Genomic DNA, 23,265 nt, shown 5'->3' with positions numbered 1-23,265 from the left:
TCTTCCAAATGCAAAATTGTGGCTGATTCCATCACAAACAAAACAAAATTCCATTTAAAAGTGCAAAATTCTTATTTCAAGAGATTTACACAGACCTCTGGTTGCAACAGTGTACCCCCCCATGTACATACATTCTGAATATATTCATCTTCTTATTTTACACAGATAGTGTGACGGATACATTTTATTTTCTTTCCTTTTTCTTTTGCATAAGAGGAGTGATGTGTGGAAGAACTAACTTGAGTGAACCTGCAGAAAGTAATTAAAGTGTTCAATAAAATGGATGACTTGGATGAGGTGGACAAACACCATCTAATTAAAATTTGTAACTGAAAGTAAATCCAGGGATCATGCAAACATGAAAATGGCTAAAGAGATCTTGAGGTAGGAAGCAGAGAGCATATTTAATGAAAATGGAGTGTGCCTGATGAAAGCAAAGGTTTTTTTGATACAGCTGTGAAGCTCTCCTGTTGTTATACAGAACCATTCAGCATATCTGTAAATTACTTTCATCATTTTAGAGCTGCTTAGCTGAAGATACAGAAGAATTGAAAGCATTTTGGAACACATGCAGAAAGAAATAAGCCCGGGAAATTAATTTGCATGGTGAAGTTATAGGACCTCAAAGGATGCCATTTCGAAAGAACTGTGTATTGAAGTGATGAGTAAAAGGTGTGCATATCTGTGGGAGAAAGAAATGATACAATTATTTTCATGTCTTATGAAAACTACAATTGTATAACTATAGGTTATATATACACAACATAAATATGGGAGGTGCACAATTTAGAAATTTGACATAAACAGTGTATGTAGTCCGACACTTTGTGGGAAATTTCCACAAAGATCACTTTTCAGCTACATGTTTTGGTTACTGCATTATTCTGACCTAGACTGAGTATTTAATAGATGTTATATGTCTTATCCTTCAACAAAGTGACTTTATAATCACATTTATTAGACTGAAGAAGAGTCAAGATCTTGACTTTTTAGATTAATTTGTATTTCTGATTTTCATGTGTTTAATAATAATAAATTATTAGAAACCCTGATTTACATAGGAGCAATCCTGTTGAACACAGTCTTTCAGAAAATATCTAAGAGGCAGCTTAGACTCTTAGTATGTAATTACTTTGTAAGTAATTGGTGCATGTTGGGACTTGAGATTTAGGTATTTCAGTTTCCTTCCCTCAATTTTTATCTGTACAACTCCTGTAGGCTGTGAATTCTGCAAAGACAGTGATGTGATAACACTGAAAGTTAGGGATTACTTAGCCTGGAGAATGCTCAAGGGAGACCTTATTGCAACCTTTCAGTACTTCAAGTGGGTTTGTAAGAAAGATGGGGACAGGCATTTTAGAAAGGCCGGTAGCAAGTAGTAATATTATCTGCTGCATATGTCTTTTCCAGAATTCGTCTGTTGATGACATGATTTTTTGTTCTAACCATCATGTACTTCTATGATTAGTTTTGTGTTGAGTGCTTCACTGGTGCTTCATAAGTGTTAAGTAATAATTCCAGTCTGGCATTCCTAGAGAATGTGGAATGTGCTCTTTGCTCTCCATGGCCTGTGAGTGTGTCCCTCAAGGCTGTGCAGAGCTACTTGCCTTCTGTCCTCCTTCCTGTGTGCGAACCAGAGATAACAGCAGTGGCCTTGGTTGTGAAATTGCTTTGATGCTGATGGATGTATAAAAATTGAGTGGTTTATTATTACTGTATTTTCCCCCTAGTAATGTTAGCTCTCTTTAAAAATACTGGCACTTGAGAAATTCTAAATTACAGTGCTGCTGTGTCGCAGAGCTTTTTTAATAGCTAATTGTGGGGTATGGAAGAGAAAGTGTTGGATACTTAAAAAAAAAAAGAAACGTTCAGGGTTTATTTTCACTATTTTTCTACTGAACAGAATGACAGTCAAGAAAAAATTTGCTTTTTTTGAGCAAGACCATGTCATCACACTGGTGCCTATTTTTGTTGAAGTTATTGTAAACTGAAAAAAGTCAGATAAAGTAAATAATAATTATTGGGTAAGATGAGAGGCACTTCATGTACATACACAGGAAGAAAGGGGAAAGGGGAGTGTGTTTATATGCAATTCACAGTTAGACTCAGTTGAAAGCAGTGGTTTGTTCTGATGACCTGAGTGTTTCATTTTCCTTTAGAGTTGTAATGTGTGAAACATAGTCACAAAAGAAGTGAATGGTCTCCTCCATGACACCAGAGTGTTTAGTCCAACACTTATCAACACTGTTTCTGTGGAGAAGATCATGTGTAGTGTTGTAGTTTATCTTCTGTTTTCAGCGTATCTCCACTTACTCTTATATTTTTTTTTATAACTTTATTATTTACTTAGCTTTCCATGTATGATTTTTTTCGTTTGCACTCTTTCTCCCCTCCACACATCCTTGTCTCTCTGGAGTTTATCCCTGATTGTTTTTTACTATGCTTCTCCTGTGGGTGTAAAGATCTACACAAATGTGGGAAGTGCTTGTGCACACTAGGTCATTGTGTTGAAGACAGAACAACCAGAAGGGTAATTTTTTTTCATTAACGAGGTGGGAATAAGAAACTTTGTATTCTTAGTAGTGAGGTAGTGAGTTTTTAATGTTGCGTCTTTGACCTCAAGAGCAGTGGCATTTTCCTCCCCTGTTGTGGTAATTGCTTCTCAGCAGTTTAATTGTTGTAGTTGTAATAGAATTTTAACAGCTGGCATCAGCAAATCTTGACATCTAGATATAATTTTATTACCAAGCCACTTCCTTGGCTTCTTCCTTTGGTTTCTGATATATATGCAAGGGTAATTGCTTTGTAGAAGTATAACTCTGTGCTTCTACACCATGTACTTCTGACAGACTGTCTGATAAAGTTTGTTACAGACACCTAATTATGTATGAATCCTTGTACAGAATCTCAACAGAAAAAAAATTCTAATTTATTCTGCTAATCACCAATGCATGAAGACAGTTAATCCAAGAACTATTTTTGGAATAATGGGATCTTCACTTTTTCTTCATCTCATAATAGTTACCCGTGTCCAGTCCAACTTAGTGATACCTGAGTTGGAGTCCGGTATGAAGTCAATCAAAATTCAGAATTATGGAGCAAATTCTTAGGGCTCACTCAGTGTAGACATCATCAGTATGACAGATACATAATGATAATCTACCCATGACAGGACTGATTTTGCAAGAGCCTTTCTGAACTGGGGTAAATTATGGCTTCTTTCTAGTAAATGATTTGTTTTGTCACAAAGTGTTCTGCTTTATGCTCTTTTTATGGTAGTATTTCAGCATACCTTCTGATCTGAAAATCATTAAGCTTCCTGACTAAGGGCATGATTGCTGTTCTTTTGCTGGGTATAGAGAAAACAGTGTTTTAATCAATTTGTATAATGAACTGGATTTCGTAAGATGGAATATGATTTTTTTCAATCTGTTTGCCTTTAGTAATATGCCCTTTTAAATATTAGTCTTCAAATCACAGGAAAAAGTCATTAAGTGGGGGTTTCTGAATACAGTGGTTCTGGGACATTCTTCATGAGTGTTGGCTTGATACTTTAACTGATGTGGTGCTGTGTAAGTGAATGTCTTTTGAAGAATTTGATGGTTGTACCCAACTGTCATTTTTTTAAATTAAGTAAAAAAGATGTTGCAGAGAAGACTGATTGCATGGTTCAAAGGGTTTCAGTGTCCTGTGTATCTATGAAACTTCCAATTCCTCCTCCCCCCAAAAAAAACATTAGAAGTACTTGACAGTAAATAACATAAAGATGTAAACTACAACTCAGCAAAAATGTAATTCTACAGCAACTTTTAGAGTTTATAAACTGGAAATTAGTCTTATAGCACAAATACTATATGTGCAGTTTATATTATGTGCAAGTACCTCCTCTAGAGGTAATTAAATCTTTGTGCTTACAACACAGTTTTTGATTGTGTGTTTGTTTCTTAAGCAATGGGACCTTAATGTTTCACAGTACCTCAGAATTTAAATTAAAACTTGTTAATATGCAAAACATTTAATCAGTCTGTGGGAAAATAGTCTCCTTTGTAGCTATTCAATCATTTTCCAATTCTTTAAACCATGTATGATTACTGTTCTAGGATCACACTGTATCTCAATCATGTAGTTCAGTTATAGCAGCTTTTCAGTAAAAATTAATGCACATGACATTTTAAAAAATAGTTTATAGATTCTATTGACAGAATAATAAAAAGAATGTGGTTTACAACTTTCTTCACACTGCTGTTTTTCATTTCCTGTGATTATACATTTGCTTTGGGAGACTTAAGTCCGAGAGCAGTTTATTCCCCGAAGGCATGTATACACAGAGAGTGTCAAGAAAATTAAGCTTAATTAGAAAAAGAGGCGAGTTTAAAGCTCATTAAGTCCTTATGAGCACTTTCCTTCAGAAATAATTTGGCTGTCATACTGAAAAGGATTAATCTTACATGAATTGTTTAGTGGTGGACTTGGCAGTTTTAGGTTTCAGTTGGACTCAGGCTTAGAGTTCTTTTCCAACCTAAATGGTTCTGTGATTCTATTCTCTTCTATGATTTTTAAGGCAGCCTATCTCTACAGGAATTGTGAAAGTGTGCAGGGGGAAAATAATTGTGTAACCATTATATTAGCAATTTCAGTACAATAACACCTAAATATTCACAGGAGTTGATACACCCACACTGAAAAATTACCTATGATCCCAATGGTAATAGTAATTTCCAATTACCTAAAACACTGCACATATTTTAATATTACATGTTTCAGTAGTCAATATAGAAATCTTGTTAGTTTCATGACAGTCACACAAACAGTGTGATAATCTGTGAATCTTAAAATATGTCAGTTGGCATAAAATTTCATTTAAACCAACCAACAAAAGTATTTTAAAAACCCAAAGATTTTAACATATTTTAAAATATTTGAGATCCAAAAGTAATAGGTAATAATCAGTAATTTCAGCAAAAATGTGTTTATATGTATCACACAAAATTAGTTAAAATGTTGTTGCTTTTTAAAAATTCTGTTATTTTCTGTTTCATATATTTAGCCCTCTGCCTACTATTTGCACTGTGTGTTTTGTAATATTAAATATTCATTTTTCAATTAAAACGTTTTGGCTGACGTAGCTGAGTTCAAAGTTTAAATTCTGCTCATGCATGCTTATTTGCAAAGCTGTCAAATTAAAAGTTCAAGAAAAGTTTGAATATCTGTAGAATGGCCCTGAAATTGCTCAGTAAAGTGGTGTTGCTGCATGAACAAAATTAGTTTTGGTTAAAAAAAAAAATTATGCATTCTAATTCCATAAGATCGAGTATTTAAGTCACAGAATATCCTCTTTCTGCTGAAAAAAATGCTATTTAAAGGTACACTATTTTAATCTCAGAATTTGTGAACGCACTGAAGAGTCCAGCATCTGTTTTTCAATTGTCTTCTTTAGCAAAGTTTGCTTTTTCTTTTTAATATCACACTAATTTCAGCTGTGAGGGTTAGTATGAGAATGTAAGACTGATGTATTTTTCTCTTCAAATTTTTTTATAGTACTGATTGAATCATAGTAGTGATTGTAGCCTTTCCCCCTAAAATTACTTCTCAGGTAGAATATAAGATAGGAAATTTTTCATTAAGGTACATCTATCTATTTTTTTTAAATGAAAAATGATTGCATACACATTTATAACAGTTCTCTCACCAGGAATGAGAGTTGATACCTCTAACTTAAGTAGGCAGGGAGGTATTCTTTTCACTGTCATATTCAGATTGATCCAAAATTGTCTCAAAAGGGAGTGTGCATCCAGTTCTGCAGGTCTTGAAAACCATCCACACATCCGTAGTGGCAATTTCAAGGTTGTAGAGACCAAATTATACTTGAATGTGTATCAGTCTGAAGCAGTCTCTTCAAACTTCTAAGACACAGAGGTTTTCTGCATCGAGTATGTTGTGCATGAGAAAAAGAAGAATTAACCTACCAAGTAGGTCAGGTGTCAGGGAGGCTGTTTAAAATGAAGGAATGTGACAGTAAAAAAGGCAAGTGATGGTTGAGTTACTGTATATTGAGTATAATGATAGACTATTACTAGTATGAAGGAAAGAAGCAATGAGGAAATGATCATTCTCCTGTGATGGTAACGGACAAAATCTGCCTTGAAAACCCTATTAATTTAGTGGACAGGAATACTAGGAATTCAGTTTAGCTTTTGACTCCACCCATGCAATGCCAAAGTTTTTTTCCTTGGGAAACCACAAATGCTTTCTGCTGTATTCGTCATTGCATCATTGAGGTAGATAATATACTGTAACCTCTTACCTTATTTGAAACCATGTTTTTTAGGCACTTTTTAAAGAAGCACTGACCTCTCTCCATGCATTGATACTTCAGTGAAAATTTGTGGTTTTTAGTCCATAAGTAATAATAATGATGAAAGAATCACCAGTGTTGTCATCTCCTCATAAGAAGAATGTTGTTGTGAAAGAAAGCTTGGGGTTTTTTTAAGTGGGAAGATTTTCTACTTGACTTTTAAGTCTCCATAGTTATTTAATGTAATGGAACATACTTATTGTTGAATTGTCCAGCAGGTGTATTTTCTGTGTCATAGGCATAGTCCACATTATTGCCAGCATGGTGTAAAGGCTGAAATATCTAATATGAATAGCTTTATGAAGGTGAGGAAATTTACAGTTGCTGTAAGCGTCCCCTTTTTGTAATTTATGCAGGAAAAAATGAGAGATTGGTTATGAGCTTTTTTTGGGCACATAGAAGATAAGGCTTTTAAATTGAATGCAATAGCAGTATGTATGGAATGAGAAGAGACCAAGCTTGTAAAAGGCGTCTATTTTACCAACACAACATCAATCACTATATGCTCTGCTTCGTAATATGCAAACAAGTTTATCAGAATTTCAGGGGGAATACAGCGAGTATCTCCACAGTGATACCTGTCGTAGTATCATAATAATAGGAATATTATTGTCCTAGATTCTGTAGACATACCTTGCTGTTGTTTCAGAGAGGTCAGGGTTCTTGATTTTATGTTTGTTTTGCAGAATTTTTGGGAACGGTATGTAGTGTATCTCCAGCTTTAGTTTAGAGACTGTTAAAAACTTAAAGAACAAAACTCCAGTTTCTGTAGAAGCTACATTTGAAGTCCTCTTTTTTTCCTTTTCTTTATTTCTTATCTCCCCATGCTTCCACCTTCTCCCCCATTTTCCCCCACCCTAAATACATCGATTTAATAATTAACTACTGAAGTGGACCAATTATGTGATCTCAGTTGTATGCTTTTACCTAATCAAATCCTTAGTGACTTAAATCACTGATGAGGATCATTTTTTCTCTCTTACAGGGAAAGTAAATTTAATTAATGTGTCAATATTGCCTAATGCAATTATTTTTGCAGAGTATAACAGAGATTATTTCAGACAACTTAAAAAGCAAACAGTATTTGGAGGTTGTGACTAAACTGATACTGGAGAAATATCTAAAAATTTTCTTTTTTGCATCCATTGCTCATAAAAGTAGTAAAAGGGTTTGCTTTTGAAGGACACAAGAATGATTAACAGTAGTAATAAATCAGTTTAATCAGTGCATAACTCTTAATTATGTTGTTCTGTGACTCCCATGTTTTGTTGTTCAAAATATCCAATCTGTTATTGATAATGGTGCAGGTGAGACTACAGTATAAATACTGTATTTTCCAGGGAGTTTGTGTTATTTGTTTACTTTGAAATCCTGATACTCTGGAGTCATTAATTGCATTCATTTGAATCAAAGCACAAATATGCTTTCTCACCTCCTTCCATGTCTTATTTTTCTTATGGCTAAATGAGTTTATATTTTACCTTGATATCTTACACTCCATTTATCTAAGAGGAGGGAGTCTTAGGCCCTTATTGTAGGTTGCATTTCACCTTGAGTGAGAGTGTCTGGATTTCATGTAGTAACTGAGTGCCTGAATCACAAGTTTGCTCAAGCTGAGTTCTGTGAATATCTCTGGTATGTTTAGTTTTTGTAAAGATCTAGTAATTGTATCTTTCCTGACTAGCTTGCACATACTGTGCAATTTCCAGAAGAATTAAATTTTTTCAACAATTATTTACGAGAATGAATTTCAGATTATTTCTTTCTCTCATGTTTGTCTCAATAGCTAAGAAATCTTTCAAGCTTGGATCTGCGTCATATCACAGAACTGGATAATGAAACCGTGATGGAAATAGTAAAGAGATGCAAAAACCTTAATTCTCTCAATCTGTGTCTGAACTGGATCATTAATGACAGGTAACTTCATTATAGCATCCAAAAGCAGTGTAATGCAAATTTAACTAGTTGTGTTAGTTGAGAATAATTCCTCATGGCTTGGGGGTTGGAGGAGATTGATTAAAGCAGATGGTGTTTGCTGAGTGCTTATTCTTGCTTGTTTTAGGTAAATCATCCAGACACCTATTTTGTGGAGTGTTTGCGTATTTCTGCAATGGAGAAAAGTTTAGTTATGACTGGATGGCATCACTAATTTGTTTCATGCAGATTTCAGGAGAATGTGCTCTGGACAAACAGTCACTGAAATGTTCAGTTGCAATTACTTCAAAAGGATTTAGACAAATTTATATGCACACAAACAATGAAACATACATTTGACTACATAAGTAAAAATAAATTGTTGCGAATTAAATATTGGAATTCCTCTATTTTTAGAAAGCAGCAAGGTTGTTTGGTTTGGTTAGTTTTGGGTTTTTTGCAAAGAACTGCAGAATGAGAATGAAAGGATAACTGGGTTATTGCCTAGTCTTTTCTTTTTGACCAGAATACCTCCTATCCTGCTGTATTCCAGTCTTTTCATCAAATAATTTATTTCAGCATTAAGTACGTGGACAAAGATTATGTATAGTTATATCACAGATCAGATGAAAAATGAAAAATACTGAGAATTTTAAAAGTGAACATTTTCTTTTAAAATGAAAAAAATGAGCAAAGTCAGTACTGGAGGGTACGCAGGAAAGAATGCTTTTAATTACTTCTGCTGGACTATTTCATTATAACTGGTGCTTTAAATGAAAGGAGAGAGACATTTTAACAGAGAGGGCTTCTAAAACAGTTTCATATAAACCAGAATAATGTGTTCTAGCAGTTGTACTTCTTTCCCATGATTACTTTTTGGTTTTTTTAATAAGGTATGCTTTCAAGGCTTTCAAAAGTCGTTAAGGGTGTACTGATGTGTAGATGAGCTCAGACTTTGGTGAAAGTGTAGTGTTCTAAAAGTAATAAAATTGCAATGTGTTCAATAGAAAGTACCAGTAAACTTTTGCCATGACTCCTATTAGCCCTTAAGACAGTTTTTTGCATTTGTTGGTTTAGGTCAGACCTTTAATGCAACTTAATTGGTTTTGAAAGCATTTAGTTCCCTCAGATCTTTCTGTCTGTAGGGCCTTATTTTCATATGTGGAATGAGATTACTGAAATGGAAAGTTCTATGATAAGCTAGAAAAAAATAATAAGAATAAAAATGCTAATTAAAAAAACACACAGTTTTCAGGTTTTAATTAAAGTACTTAGAAACATATACCCGTCTGCTTGAATGTCTTGAGTACAGCAATCTGCTAAGTTTGATCCAAACTGCTGTCAAACTGTTCTTGAAAATCTTTTACTAGAATTACTACAATAATAAATATATATTTTTAATTCTACATATATTACTCTCAAACTTCATACTGAATATGAATTATAAGAATTGTAAATCTTTGCAAGAAAAGGAAACGCTTTCCAGCAATGACAGATAACCTGCTTCTGTATGTAACTTTTAGTTGTTTATTTTTGTTTCTTAAGGTTTTCCATTTCATGTTTTTTTCTGATCATACTTGTCAGGACTTACTATAACAATTAAAGTTTAGCTATTTGAATTAGCTTCTAGTTAAAAAAAAAAAAGGAGAATTTAGAAAATAATGAATGCCTCTGAAAATCTTATTCATAAGCAGTTATTTGACAATTCAAATATTTTTCCTATTTTAAAAGTGGCATGGAACCCCAAATACTAGTCTGAACTGAATAAAGTAGTTTTCTCTACTCCTCCTGAAAGATCAATTGAGAATAGTGGAAAATTATATAAAAGGAACATGATACAACCCCAGGACTTTAATTGAGGTGAACACCAGTTTAACAGAGTATTTTGAGTGTACCAACTTTGAGGATAAAAGCGAGCCTTCAGAAGCTCAGAGGACTGTTCAGGTGCTTGGGTTTAAATGCAAATTAGTTTAAACTCAGTAAATTAGTTTCTTAATTATTCAAGCTTAATATTTTTTTAAATTTTTTTTTATTTGATGCCATTGAGTGGCTCCTAGTCAGAGGGAATGTCAGAGAAGATTCTGTGTCTTGGTACCTTTCCAATGCATGTGAGATAGTAGCAGTCTGATGTTTTTACTGACTCCTGGTTTCAGAATAGAGATTAGTTCCACCTCTGCCCTGCTCGCCACCCCATTACGAAGCAGGTTTACTTGTGAGATCCAACTACACAGGACTTGTATTCCAGATCCTTTCAAACTTAATAGGACAGGTTTTTGTTCACTTTAGAATACTGAGGGCTGGGGCTTCTTTAAAACCTTGGAAAACTTTTCTATGACATTTATTTGTGCATCTTATTAAGTGTGAAAGAAAACTAGAAAGTTTTTAAAATACCGGTATAACATACAGTGTGTCTTCTAAATCTGTCTTAAAGGCAGTTGATTATTGCTTGGCTGAAATAAGTCACTGGTTTTAAAACTTTATTTTAGATTTCATGATTGCTTCTAGAAATCCATTAAAATTCTTTCCATAAGCAGGAGTATAACTCTAGAACACTTGCAGTCCTTTCTTGTTTGTGACATGGTGTTAGAGTTAATCCTGTGATCATTAAATTTCTTCTTAAATAACTGAAATTTTCAGAGTGTAAGAGCTCTGCTTGGCAGGCACTTGCTAAGATATTTGGTGCTGTGGTTCTTCTGCATATGCAAGAATTAATGAGGACTGTTATTTCTGTGTTTTGATCAGAGCTCTTTTTGGTTTTGGACATATGCATCTAGAAAGCTTATGCGGGGCAGTAAAAAAAATAATTTACTCTTACCTAACGGAAAAAGTATGTTCAATTGAGATACTCTTGGCAGTTTTAAAATGAAGGGAAAAGAGGTCTCTTTTGATGACTTGTAAAAAGTTTCTGAAAGTTGTGAGTTAAGCAAGATCAGAAAAGACCTATTAAAGTAATCTATCATAATGATTTCTTCTGTAAGTATTACAGATCACTCAAAAGCTTCATATACTGTTTTTCATATTGGTTAAGTTTGTTATAGAAACAATCCTACTTCTTCTTTCAAATATGAACAAAACCAAGCTTGCAAATTCTTTTCATATGCACTGTGAATAGACTACATCAAGTCTTTGCAATTGGAAAGGATTGAGTTCTTTGTACATGGTGAAGTGAATAATATACTCTGAAACTTGCTTTAAGTAACCTTATCACCTTGAAGTTGTTTTTATGGTCACTGCCCTTGTTCTTTTGAATTTCAATTGATGAAGTAAAAATAGAACATCTAGAAATAAATCTTATGGGGGATTCAGGAAATGTAGTATGATGTGCTGGCAAAGTTTTCAGGAGTGTGTGGGTTTTTTAATAGTTTGAGGAACATCTGCTATTTATTATATCCATAATGATCAGGAAGCAAACAGCAGACAATCTAACTTTTTTTGTGAATCTTATCACTATGGACTGAGAGTTGCAATTCACTTCAACCTCTGTGTTACATAATTCACCTAGGGACAAACATTTAAAAGCTGTGCAGTGATGATGAAGTTTTAAAGAGTGCTCTTACTTGCTTCAGTTGTCCTCTTACTAAAATATTTCCTTATATTTGTGTAATATTTGTATAGAGGATGTTTTCCAGCCCCTATTGTATCTATGTTTCTTCTTAGAAAGAAGGGAATAATGCAGATGAGGCAAGAAACTTTATTTACAGGTGCAGTGAGTTTCTTTTGTCCCATGGCACTGCCAGTCACCCAGAAGATCCCACCTGCAATACAGAATTATCAATTGGTTTTGCAGTCAAAGGACAATATTTTCACTACCATTTAGGAAGTTTAGTTCTTCTTCCCTTCTAGGTGGTGCCACATGTTCTTGTAATAATGTCTCAAGAGAGCTGTATTTTTTCATGTAATTTATTGCACACATTGTGGGTGACTTTGATAGCAAGTGCTGAGATTTTCAGAGCATCTGGACATCGTTGAAAGCCAGTTATGGTTGCGACTTAGAAGCTAATGTGCAATATCTCCATGCCACAGTACAACTGAGAATTTGTAATGACCTTGTGGTGGTATTGGTTACCACCACTGGACTTCTGATTAGTGATGGGGGGGAAGAGAGGCATTAATGTCCACCTCCCTGGGCTGTTAGCACAGATGGAAAACCTGGAGTTAGTGTTGTTATTCCATTTCTGAAAAGCTGCTCTTTCTTTTGTGTTTCCATGAAAATCCACTGTGGATAAACCAGAGTAGGCAATGTAATGGGACAGTCTCCCCCTACTGTCCTGATTAAGATTTGTTGGTGAGGATTATGGTTGGAGTCCAGGATGGAGGAATTTGAAAATACAGACATTTCACAAGGAGAGTAGTCAGAAAGTCAATATACAAAAGAAATTTAGTGGAAACATGGTAATGGTTGGTAACCAGACCATAAGCCTGAAAATCAAGTTGTTTATACAGCTGCAGAGTCAGGAGAAAGGAGGATTCACCTTCGGAGAGTCTCCATCTGCTTTATTTGACTGGGTCACTAATGCACTGCCAATTACTCAGGCCTGGATATCGTAGTTGTCGGCACAGAGAATATTGGGGTTTCCACATTGTTACTTAGAATAAATTGTTAATGTGGTCTTCTGTACATTAGAGAAGTGTTTAAAATTTTATGTTGACTGCCTACTGTGCATTCATGTAAACTCATGTAATCAACATTGAGAGCATCTGATGAGACCTGGACGCGTTGTGGGTAGAGGATACAGTGCTGTAGATTTTCTCAGCAGGAGATTAGCTCACTGTGTTTAGTCCCAGAGCTGCTGGTATATGTGAATGCCCCAACATTTCATTAGCAGATGTGAGCATCACAATAGTAGCTCAGTTCTTGCAGTGTATTTTTAATAAAACGCAAGATTAGTAAACACTAGAATTATTTTCTGGAAAAATAAGAGAAAAAGTTTTCTCCTCCTGAAATTAAAAGTCTCTGTGTATTTGATGTAGAAATTATTTTAATGAAATGGCTTCTAAAGTGAAAATTCAAAACTTTCATCTTGCCTATGTTTTTCCTTAATCAGAATGTCCATTTTAACTGTGATGACTAAAATGCTAATATAGGATTTTAGTATTCATCACCTTAGATGTGACTGAAGTGGGAATGTACTTCAAGAGCATTGATACTTATTCCTGTAATTTTGTATAATCTGGACTTGTGGATATAGTAGAGTCTTCCAGAAAATAACTGTACTTTTATATGATATTTGTCATGAATCATTCTAGGTGAACAGTAGCATTTCTTAATTCTAATTTAGTTTCATCTATTTCGAGTTATCTGAAAGATGATCTCCTTAGAGTTCTCTGCATATTTTTCAGATGTTTAGTCAGCTACATTAAAAACTTGAACTCAATAAAAACTTAAATAATGTAACACAAATTAATTTTACTTTTAAAATCACTTACTCTTTTGAATGTCATACTTTTTAATTAAATTTAGAAGAAAATTTGCTTCACCCTGCAGATGTTTTGTGAAATGATTTGAGACTGGCTGTCAGGTTTTTTTTTAAATTCAGAACAAAGCGTAGAAGTTGGACAAAGAATTCACCTAAGCATGGCAGTTTTCTTTATCTACTTTAAATTCTGGGTCTTGTGTTCCTTTTTTTTTTTTTTAATGATTATGAAAAAATAAATGAAAAAAAAACCCCTTTGTGATTAGTGCAGAGTAGTGGGACAAAGTGAGATGAAACACCCACTCAGGACCAGGAGAAGTGCATGAGAAGAAAGGAGCAACAGAGAAAAGTATTGTGAACTGACTGCAATCCACATTCCCCATACCCTTTCTGAGAGAGGAGAGAAAGGAGTTGGGAGTAAACTTTGCCCAGAAAAAGTAGCAGGTGAGGTGTTTCCAAATTTGTTCTTATTTCTCATTATCCTGCTCTAATTGGCAACTAGATCAGTTTCTCCAAACCAAGTCCATTTTGTGTACGTGGTGAGTGATCTCCTTATCCTTATCTTGACCTACAAGCCTTTTTCATCTTATTTTCTTTCCCAGTCCTGCTGAGAAGTGGCTTGCTGCGCACCTGGCAGCCATCTAAGGTATTCTTACCACGCCCTCCCCCACTTCCCTGCTCTCCTGCAAAAACTGCTCCAGTGTATGTCCTACCCATGGCCTGCAGTTCTTCAAGGACTGCTTCAGTGTGGGTCTTTTCCATGGGGTACAGTTCATAAAGACCAGTGTGCTCCAAGCATGGATCCCCACAGCTCAGTTTCTGTGATTCCATGAACACTGAGGTAGCGTTTGTGCTGCAGTGCTTCCTTTGGTAGACTTGGGAGTTCTCATTCATACCTTATTTCAGTGAAGTGTTATCTTACATAATTTAGTTTTGCTCTTGTTGTGCAGTACTGTGTGAGCATGGCACCTTACATGCCCAAGAGTGCAAGATGAACTTCCTGCAGAATCAAGCAATGGTCATGTATTTTGAATGTTTTGTTACTCCTCAGTGCAGTGGAAAAAGAATGTGGGGTATGATTTCACACATATCTCAGCAATTATCTCCCAAATCATTAATCTTATCAGTGTTAGTCATCCTTTCAGCTTCTATTAATCTGCCCTGAACCCACATTATAAAGGCTTCTGGGAACTGTTTCTTCAACATTGTTATGAAAGAAATTAATTTTTACAAACATTTGTTTAGAACAGATCACTCTTGTACCATCTGCAGAATTTAAGCAATGATAAAAACCAGAATGCATTTTATATAATTAAGTGTAACTTTCCATTTATTGAGGCGTTAGTCTGCTAATTCTACTTATCTCTATAACTGGTATTAAAATAAATAGTTTTTTAGGAACCATTTTTTGGTGGAAATGGATATTATCAGAGAGACAGTAAAACTTTCAAGCTCTTGTCATGATTTGCCATGCTTTTATCTGTCTTAACATACTTGAAAAATGGGGAAAATAGTCCACTGTTGTCACACTGCTGAAATATATGATAAATGAAGGTCTGTAAATAGTGAAAATATGAGGAGGCTGATTAAGTCTGACAATTCTCATGTATAAAACTTGAGATGATAAATATCTCCTGTGATTAGTTAGTAATTTAGTGCAAGGGACTAGCATCAGCCTAAACAATTTTATGAGTTGTGGCATAAAAAAAAATTCTGGGAGATAGGTATGCACTTGTTAAACCAAAGGAGAAATTTCTTAAACTTGGTTGCTAATAATTAAAAATGGCAGACTTGACACAAAATGTGGCTTGATGATTTTCTGTATGACATTCCTTACAGAAATTAAGGAAGTGCAATCCTCCCTGAAGGCATGGAAATGACAGTGTGTTACAAATCTGATTCCTTAGTGCATCATGAAAACTGAAAGGTTTTGGGTATATATATCATTCTTGTACAGATAAAATACTTCTAGTGTTATAATTTAAAGTAGTACAGAAAAATAAAAAAATCTAACCTACTAAGGCTCAGAAAAGAAGATGTAATTTTTATTGCAATTACTGTTATATTCTGAGGTTTCAATCTAAAATTGACCATTCAGTCAGAATAGACACAGTACTTGAAAAGATGAGAGAAAAAGGAATGGCTGTCCCAATGATTTACTGCACTGACTGTATTGTTTAGAGTCTGTCCGTATATCCAGTATAAATACCATTCAAAAGGAACATAACCATGTTTTAAATTCGCTTTAGGCTGTTTCCAGCTGCATGGGTTCTAAGCCCAATATGAAAAATTTTGCAATTTTGGGGTGTTTTTTTCTTTGTATATGTATGGGTGAGCGTAAACTCATCTTATGGTGGGATCATGTAATCATATAAACAGGAAATGTGTCAGATGCTGCATGCTAATTATCTTCAATCCTGATCAGGTTACTCTGTCATCCCTGCTTTTCTTTTTTTAAAACCAAAGAAGGCTGGTGTTTTCTGAATTTTCTGTGATGTTAAATGTAGGGGTATTTTGTGTTTAGAATTCAAGATTAACCAATAGGTACTGACTTGTAATGAATATGGGAATTTAATGTGCCTTTGAGAAGCTGTATTCAGCTTGAAGAGGAAGATAGTGATGAAGTGGAAACTGAGCTAACAGAATGGATAACTTGGTAGTTCTGGAAGTGCAGTAATAATGTAATGAGGAAAATAAGCAGTAACTTAAAGTGGTGATCATGATGATGCCTGTAGGGTATAGTCAGTGAAAAACAAGTCAGCAACACAAAGAATAAAAGTTTAAAAAGGCTAAAACTGTGTCTCTGTGTTTGAAATCTTACAAACGTCTGTTCATACCTTGTGATTGTGATCTGCTGTTTTTCAGAACCATGGTGAAGTAGTCTGAGATTTCCTTCAGTCCATGCATCTAGTTTTTAGTCTCATGGAGTAAGGAAGAAACTGGTAAATACCCACCTCCATGTGCTTGAAGGGAGCTAAGACTCAGCTGGCTTGTTTCAGAGTGGCAGAGTGTTCCCAGGCCTCACAGTTCTGTACAGACAGCCCACTCACTAAATATAGCCTGAATTTTTCAGTGTCAAAAACATTTATATCTCATTTATAACTTTTATAATTTCTACCATTCTGGCATGCTGGGAGTGCTGTGTCCATTTTTGGCCTCCCCAGTACAAGAAAGACATGGACACACTGGATAGAGTCTTGCAAAGGACCATAAATAAGATGAAGGGACTTGAGCAGCTGTCCTGTGAGGACAAGGCTGAGAGAACTGGGGCTGTTCAGCCTGGGGAACAGAAGGTTCAATGTACATAAGCACATGGAGCAAGGGAGCAAGGAGAACAGAGTCAGGCTCTTTCCAGTGGTGCTCAGTGACAGGTGATGGGCAAACACTGAAACACAGGGGGTTCTCTGTGAATGTCAGAAAACATTTCTTCACTGTGACAGTGACTGACTACTGGCACAGGTTGCCCAGAGAGGTTGTAGAGTCTTCCTCCTTAGAGACAAGGATTCTAGTTGCCTTCCAGGCCTCTTCTAAACTTAACCGTTCTCTTACTCTCATACTAACTTCTCGTAGTCTGTGTTTTGGTTAAGATAGATGGAGATAGACAAAGTGAGGTTCACCATAGCAGCCATCTTCCTTGCTAACTTCTGATTTTTCAAAGTTTGTCATGACGTGTTTGGACAGACCATTATCTCCTGATTCTGGAAAACATATTGGTCAAGGAAGTAGTAAAGAAGGTCCACAAGGAATGTGAAGTACATTGATATCATCATCATTGTTGTTACTGTTTATAGTGAAGAGTGGGAGCAATCTGTGTTTTGCCCTCATTCTTTCCATGTCTTTTCAGTATCAATTAACTCCTTCTACTCTGTTTTATTTCTTGTCTTAATTTTCCCTCCACTTCAGACTTTACCTGGTTAAGTCTAATTTATCTAGCCTGTGTCATTTAGCAGATGGTTGTAAGTCTGTGGTAGTCAGAGAGTTAAGAGCAATTCCAAATACCGTGCATTGGAACAAATTTGCCAAGTTCCAGTCACTCCAGACTGAGATCCATAGTCTGCTCCCTTGCAGCACAAAACCGAAAACATGGCTTCCAAAGACAATGGGTTTTTTTTCTGTGTTTTCTTCATCCCCCCTGTCCTTGCAACATCTCCCAGAGCATGAGAGAACGAGAGCGAATGGGACTTTCTATCCTTTTTCCAAAGGACAGAGTTAAAATAGTTTACCAGCACTTAGTGCTTTGTATTTCAAATTTTCATGGCTTTTTCTGAATTACCTTAGAACATTTTTATAGGTGGTTATTGCCTTTGACATGATCGTTATTTCTGATGGAAATCCCATCTGTGCTTAGCTGCTTAGTTTTACTCAGGGAAAGAGACACTTTTCCTTTCTTGGATCTGCTTAGTTCTATACCGCAGTACTTCTCTTTCCACTGAGAAAAGAAATCCTGTTACCTCTTGACATGTTGTAGCCAGCCAGATTTACCAAGACCTGCCAGCTTGTCATTAGTAAAGGTGTTTTCATTGAAGTGTATGGATCTCTAGTAAATGAGAAGTTCTCCTAATAAAACGGATCATCTGGAGGCATACCACTGCCAGTAGTGTTTTCCTAATTTCTTCCTTAAGTTTCCTACAGTCAGAGGGAAGGCAAGCTGCAGTGAAGTATTAACTTACCTGGGAAGCATTTTAAAGTCTCTTAATAGTAAAAGAAATAGATTTGTCTTCTGTTCACTTTTAGAAAAAGAATTTTCACAAATAGAAATGACAAGTTATTAATGATTATTACTTTAATTCCATTCTGATAAAATTAACAAATGTACTTTCTAAATGAACATTTTATAGAAGTCAGCGAAATAACAAGCCATACACGATTCATCTGGTTTCACACAAAAAAGTTTGTACGTTAAAGTACACCTTCAAGATCAGTGCAGTTACAGTTTTGGAATGATTTTGATATTATTTATGTTTTGTTACTTTTCTTCCCCAAAAAATGTATCTTGAAGTTTATACGTTTGCCTTTTTATTTCATTTTTTGTATGGAAATGTACCCATACATATATTATATGTTTTCTGGATGGGTGGTAACAGATTTTTGCATGTGAGTAGGTGTACTAAAGGTGTTGAATGAATTAATGCTTCCTATTTAGGGAAGTCTTAAGACTGAAGGAAGACTTAAGGAAGTCTTAAGAGTTACGTCTAGGCAAGTTTCTAAGTCTGGATTACTATGATTTGTTGCTTCAGGAGTAACATAATCGGTAGTATTCTTTGGTTGGAGCCACAGTACATTTCAGACAGACTTTACCAGGAGTTGGGGATGCTAAACTCTTTGTTTCAAAACTTGAGGCTGCATGCAGCATCTAAAAAACCTGGCTGCAAGAAAGATTAATCAGCTGCTTGTGGACCCTGCCCAGTGCAGAATAGAACAAAATCCAAAGGCTAATTTTTGTTGTCCATCTACTGTTGAACAGTGGGAATTAATTTATAAAACTGAATTTCAAATTCACAGATGTCTATTAATTGTTCTGCCCTCCTCTGATTCTTTCCTGATACATATTGCTATTAGCTTAACTTTATTAGTAGTTATGCACTTCTGCCAATTCATGTTTCTAAGCTCCTTGAAAGTCCTTTTCAATGCTACTGAAATTGCACAGTTTATTTAAATCTGGAAAATCAAGCATGAGCTGATATAAAAGGGAAAAAAAATACAGCCATACTGGATTAAATTTGATACTGGAGATAAATTTGGTTTGCACAATACTAACAGGAGACAAAAGGCCTTTTATAGTCCTTAATTAATTCTATGCTTGGTATATAAAATACATTCATTCCAACATATCTTCAACATGTTTATAAATCATACATTGATTGATCTAGGATCTCAAAAACTTCTTCTTTATGGTTTTGATTATCAGTGAGAAGATACCCACTCTTGAAATATTTATGCCCTTACTTGAATCGATTCAGGTAAATTTTACTCATGGAGTCTAGATACCTTTCTATTGCATAAGTTGCTTTTCCATGCTGCTCTTGGGAGCTTTTTATCAACAAGGCATAACAATTTGTTTGTTAGGCTGAAAAGTGTACAAAAGGTTACTAAGTAAGGCCTGTCAGATGGCATTCAAATATTTATTCAGTCTTTTCAGATACTGAAAATACTTACCTACTGTGAAAAAATTACTTAAAGCAGAAGGTCTTACCTTTAGGATTGTGTGGCTCTATTTTTTTTCCAGTCTATGTATTTCCTTTGGCTGATAGTTTTCAGTGGTTTCTTTTTTTACACATCTGTATGTAGTAATTTTGATTTCTTTTAAAGTGGTCCTTTAAATTTTGGCATAGACTGTGTTTAGAGAATGCCTTTTCTCACTTATGTGATATATTTCATGCATGTATGAAATACATATCTATTTGCTACGCTTGCTTAAATAAATTGTTTCTCTAATCTGTACTGCAAACTGTAGTCCCATTTCTACTTTCAGGCATAATAATTATTAGCCAGCAGAATTTGGCTTAGAAAATTTGTGCCATCCTTTAGCATTTCAGCAGGGTAAAAATAAAAAGTGCATGCTTGAGCTTTCATCCATTAATTATCTTCTGGCCTGGGAGAGCGTGTCAGGAATTTTAAATGATACTAGACTCTCCTGAGACAACCAGAAAAAAAGGAAAACATTCTATGTAACTTAGTTGTGCTCAGTGGTCTCCATGTGGACTGCTTTCCTGCCCCTTTCTGGTCTCTTGTTGATGACAGTAGCAACAGAACTGCCAATAATTATTGTAGCTTGGAGCTGCCTGTAATGGACACTCTTAATTTTACATAATAGCAAGAGTATCTGAGAAATTTCACATTATATTCAATTCAGCATAAAACCACAAAAATCCATTCTATTTTAGAACTGTATAAACTTCCAAGAAAAATAATGTTGGTTTGGTTTTGATTTTGCATTTAGCATTCAGAAGTCAAAAGAAGAGAATTGAAATACAAGTAAAAACTAGTTTTTTAGTGGTATCTCACTCATGTATCTCCTTACCTGTGATGCTAAACAATTGTTCTAGACATGTGCTCTAAGCAAACGGGATAAAGGTTCCTACTATGAGAGGTTTCTTTTGTCATTCTCTTCTAAAATATGTTTTGTTTATCCTGGTTACTATAGGTTACTATCCTGGAACACTGTAACAAAAATTCTTCATTGGTGTCCCTGACAGATTTCATTTTCTGATTAAAACATAGTCATGTTTTGAAAACATCTTACCACAGAATTGAGGGCTGTTAGAAATGTGCTTAAACACTTCAGGTGAAATTGTAAAACAAGCATTTTAGAAGAATTTTCAGTAGCACATAAACTTTTATTTTTGCTTGTATCATTGTTTTGACTAATTGTTTTTCTGTATAATAAATGTATCCCTGTAGTCAATACTGTCAAATATTTGCTGAATGAAGTTTGCAGAGATGTTTCCTGATTAGCCCTGGTCTAAATGGTGATACAGTCATATATCTATTAATTTGAACACCTATGAATTTTATGAAATAAGGTGAAGCAATGTGAAAACCACAGTTTTTGTAAGTAGCAGTACAAAAGTTAGAGTTTGCATTTTCACTGTTATAGCAATTTTTTTACTAGCATACCAATTGGAACACATAAAAATTGGAAGTTAATATTTATTTTTAAGCAGCTATAGATAGATTGGTCTCTTCAAGTACTGCTCCAAGTACCTCAAGACAATGAATGTACAGTACTGTACTATAACATACACTAAGATAAAACATGAACCTTTTAGAAGTTAAAGGAATATGTGGAGCTTAAGCTGGTTTTATTTTTCCTTTTTTCATAAAATAGTTTTCCAGAATTTTGCATTATAAGTGTAAGTGAATGACAGATCTTTAAAAAAACCTTGCTGAAGCATTTCTTTTAATTGGCTGCCAAAATGGAAACTGCTGGGATAGAAGTATTAACAGAAGTATTAACAAATTCTTTAGATTTTGTCCTGATCTCTGGTCCTTTTTGTCCTGATCTCTGGTCCTTTCATTTACAGTCTCATTAACACATTAATACAGGTCAGGTGATTAGACATTTCCAACATATATTTTTGCGGTCCCCAGGTCATAACACAAGGGCTCAAAAAATGAGTTTACAGCTAGAATTTGTCACTGGACCTTCAGCTTTATTTCAGCAAGCTATTTATTGCACTTCCCTTTCAAGCTTCATTTTACATAATTATTTTCAGCATTCAAAGGGTCAAAAAAGTATTGCAGAGCAATGTAAAGCTTCTCTTTCTGAGACTACAAATTATGCTGCATGCTGCTCATTTTATCAGGAGAGAAGACCTTAGAAACACTCACCCTTCTTCATATACTGCCTATTGCCTGTCAGAATTAGTCTTTCTCAGCAAGAAATTATAGCAGTGGTGTTAAATAGAAACTTGCATCAAATTAGCTTATTATAGCAAGTCATATGCTGATATAAGATTCATATATGTTGTTCAATTGCATCTTAAAAGGGCTACAGGAAAAAGAAATAATTTTTGGGTACTTTGGCTGAGCATTAGCTCTCCATGTACAGTATTTTAAAATTCACTGGTGGTGTAGTTTACATAGGTAACCCAGCTATGTTCGAATTAAAAACCAACATTCAATAGTGGTATGCTTGTAAATGTCTGGAAACAAAAGTTGCACAAAATCCCTCCACTTTCGGAAACAGAAATTCTTACAACAAATGCATACAGTGAGATGATATTTTACAATTTTCTCTATAAAGGTTTCATCATTCAATGGAATGCTTTAATTTTTCCTAAAATGTCAAGATATTTTTTGCATTGAAATATTTAATACTGGATAATGTCTGTATATATAAAGGTATATATATACATGCATGTTATGCAGAGTTTGTGCAGGAACATCAAAGTGAATTTTTTTTACAGAATCTTCCATGAAGGCTGTATGTTTGAACATAAGAGAAGTTTTACTGATAAATGTACAGTGTCCAGACTTAGTCATACATTAAGATCAAACCCTATTCTAGAAATACTAGGTGAAACTTCATGATATATTGTAAAGTCTATATTATGAACTGAGTCTTAAAAAACTGATACAATTTTCCCAAGCTAATTGTAACATGACTTTTTAAAACAGGATTCAATCCTAGTAACACTTACACATTCTACAAGAGATTAATTTTACTGTTTTTCAACATTGTTGGTGGTTGTACATTTCTATCTTGTGAAGTAATCCCTTCCTAAAACAAGACACTCTGCAATTTCCCATTAACAATCAGAGGCATTTTGAATAATAGCACAGCACAAAAAGTTTTCTGGTTTTTATTTTGTCACCTCATCTTTGGAGGTGACAGTAAATACCTGCAGAGAAAGAAAGAGGGAATGAAAAACAAGGAGACAGCTCTAATACTGAATTATCTGATGTAAAATTGAACCGTTATGAATTGCTGAGTATTTTTGAGATGCACAGGTGCTTCGGAATGTCTGTATAAAAGTATCTAGTTTACTACTTCTTCTACTGCTTACAATACGGGAGCTCTAAGTGAGCTGAAATATAAGTGAAAGTGTGAATTGTCAGGAAAAAAGTATTATTATGGTA

General features: G+C 34.8%; 1 protein-coding gene across 1 annotated transcript in view; it reads left to right on the top strand.

The window, feature by feature from the left end:
* FBXL17 (F-box and leucine rich repeat protein 17) overlaps positions 1–23,265 on the top strand; it is a 278,001-nt gene that overhangs the window by 87,544 nt on the left and 167,192 nt on the right. The window contains exon 6 of the mRNA XM_082300852.1: positions 8,142–8,272. Within this exon, the coding sequence (XP_082156978.1) occupies positions 8,142–8,272 (131 nt within the window). The remainder of the gene's footprint in view (positions 1–8,141; positions 8,273–23,265) is intronic.

This window comes from Coloeus monedula (genome assembly GCF_965178545.1).
Source record: "Coloeus monedula genome assembly, chromosome: Z".
Classification (NCBI taxonomy): domain Eukaryota; kingdom Metazoa; phylum Chordata; class Aves; order Passeriformes; family Corvidae; genus Coloeus; species Coloeus monedula.
Note: the sequence above shows the minus strand (reverse complement) of the source record. Positions and strands in the feature narration are given on the sequence as shown.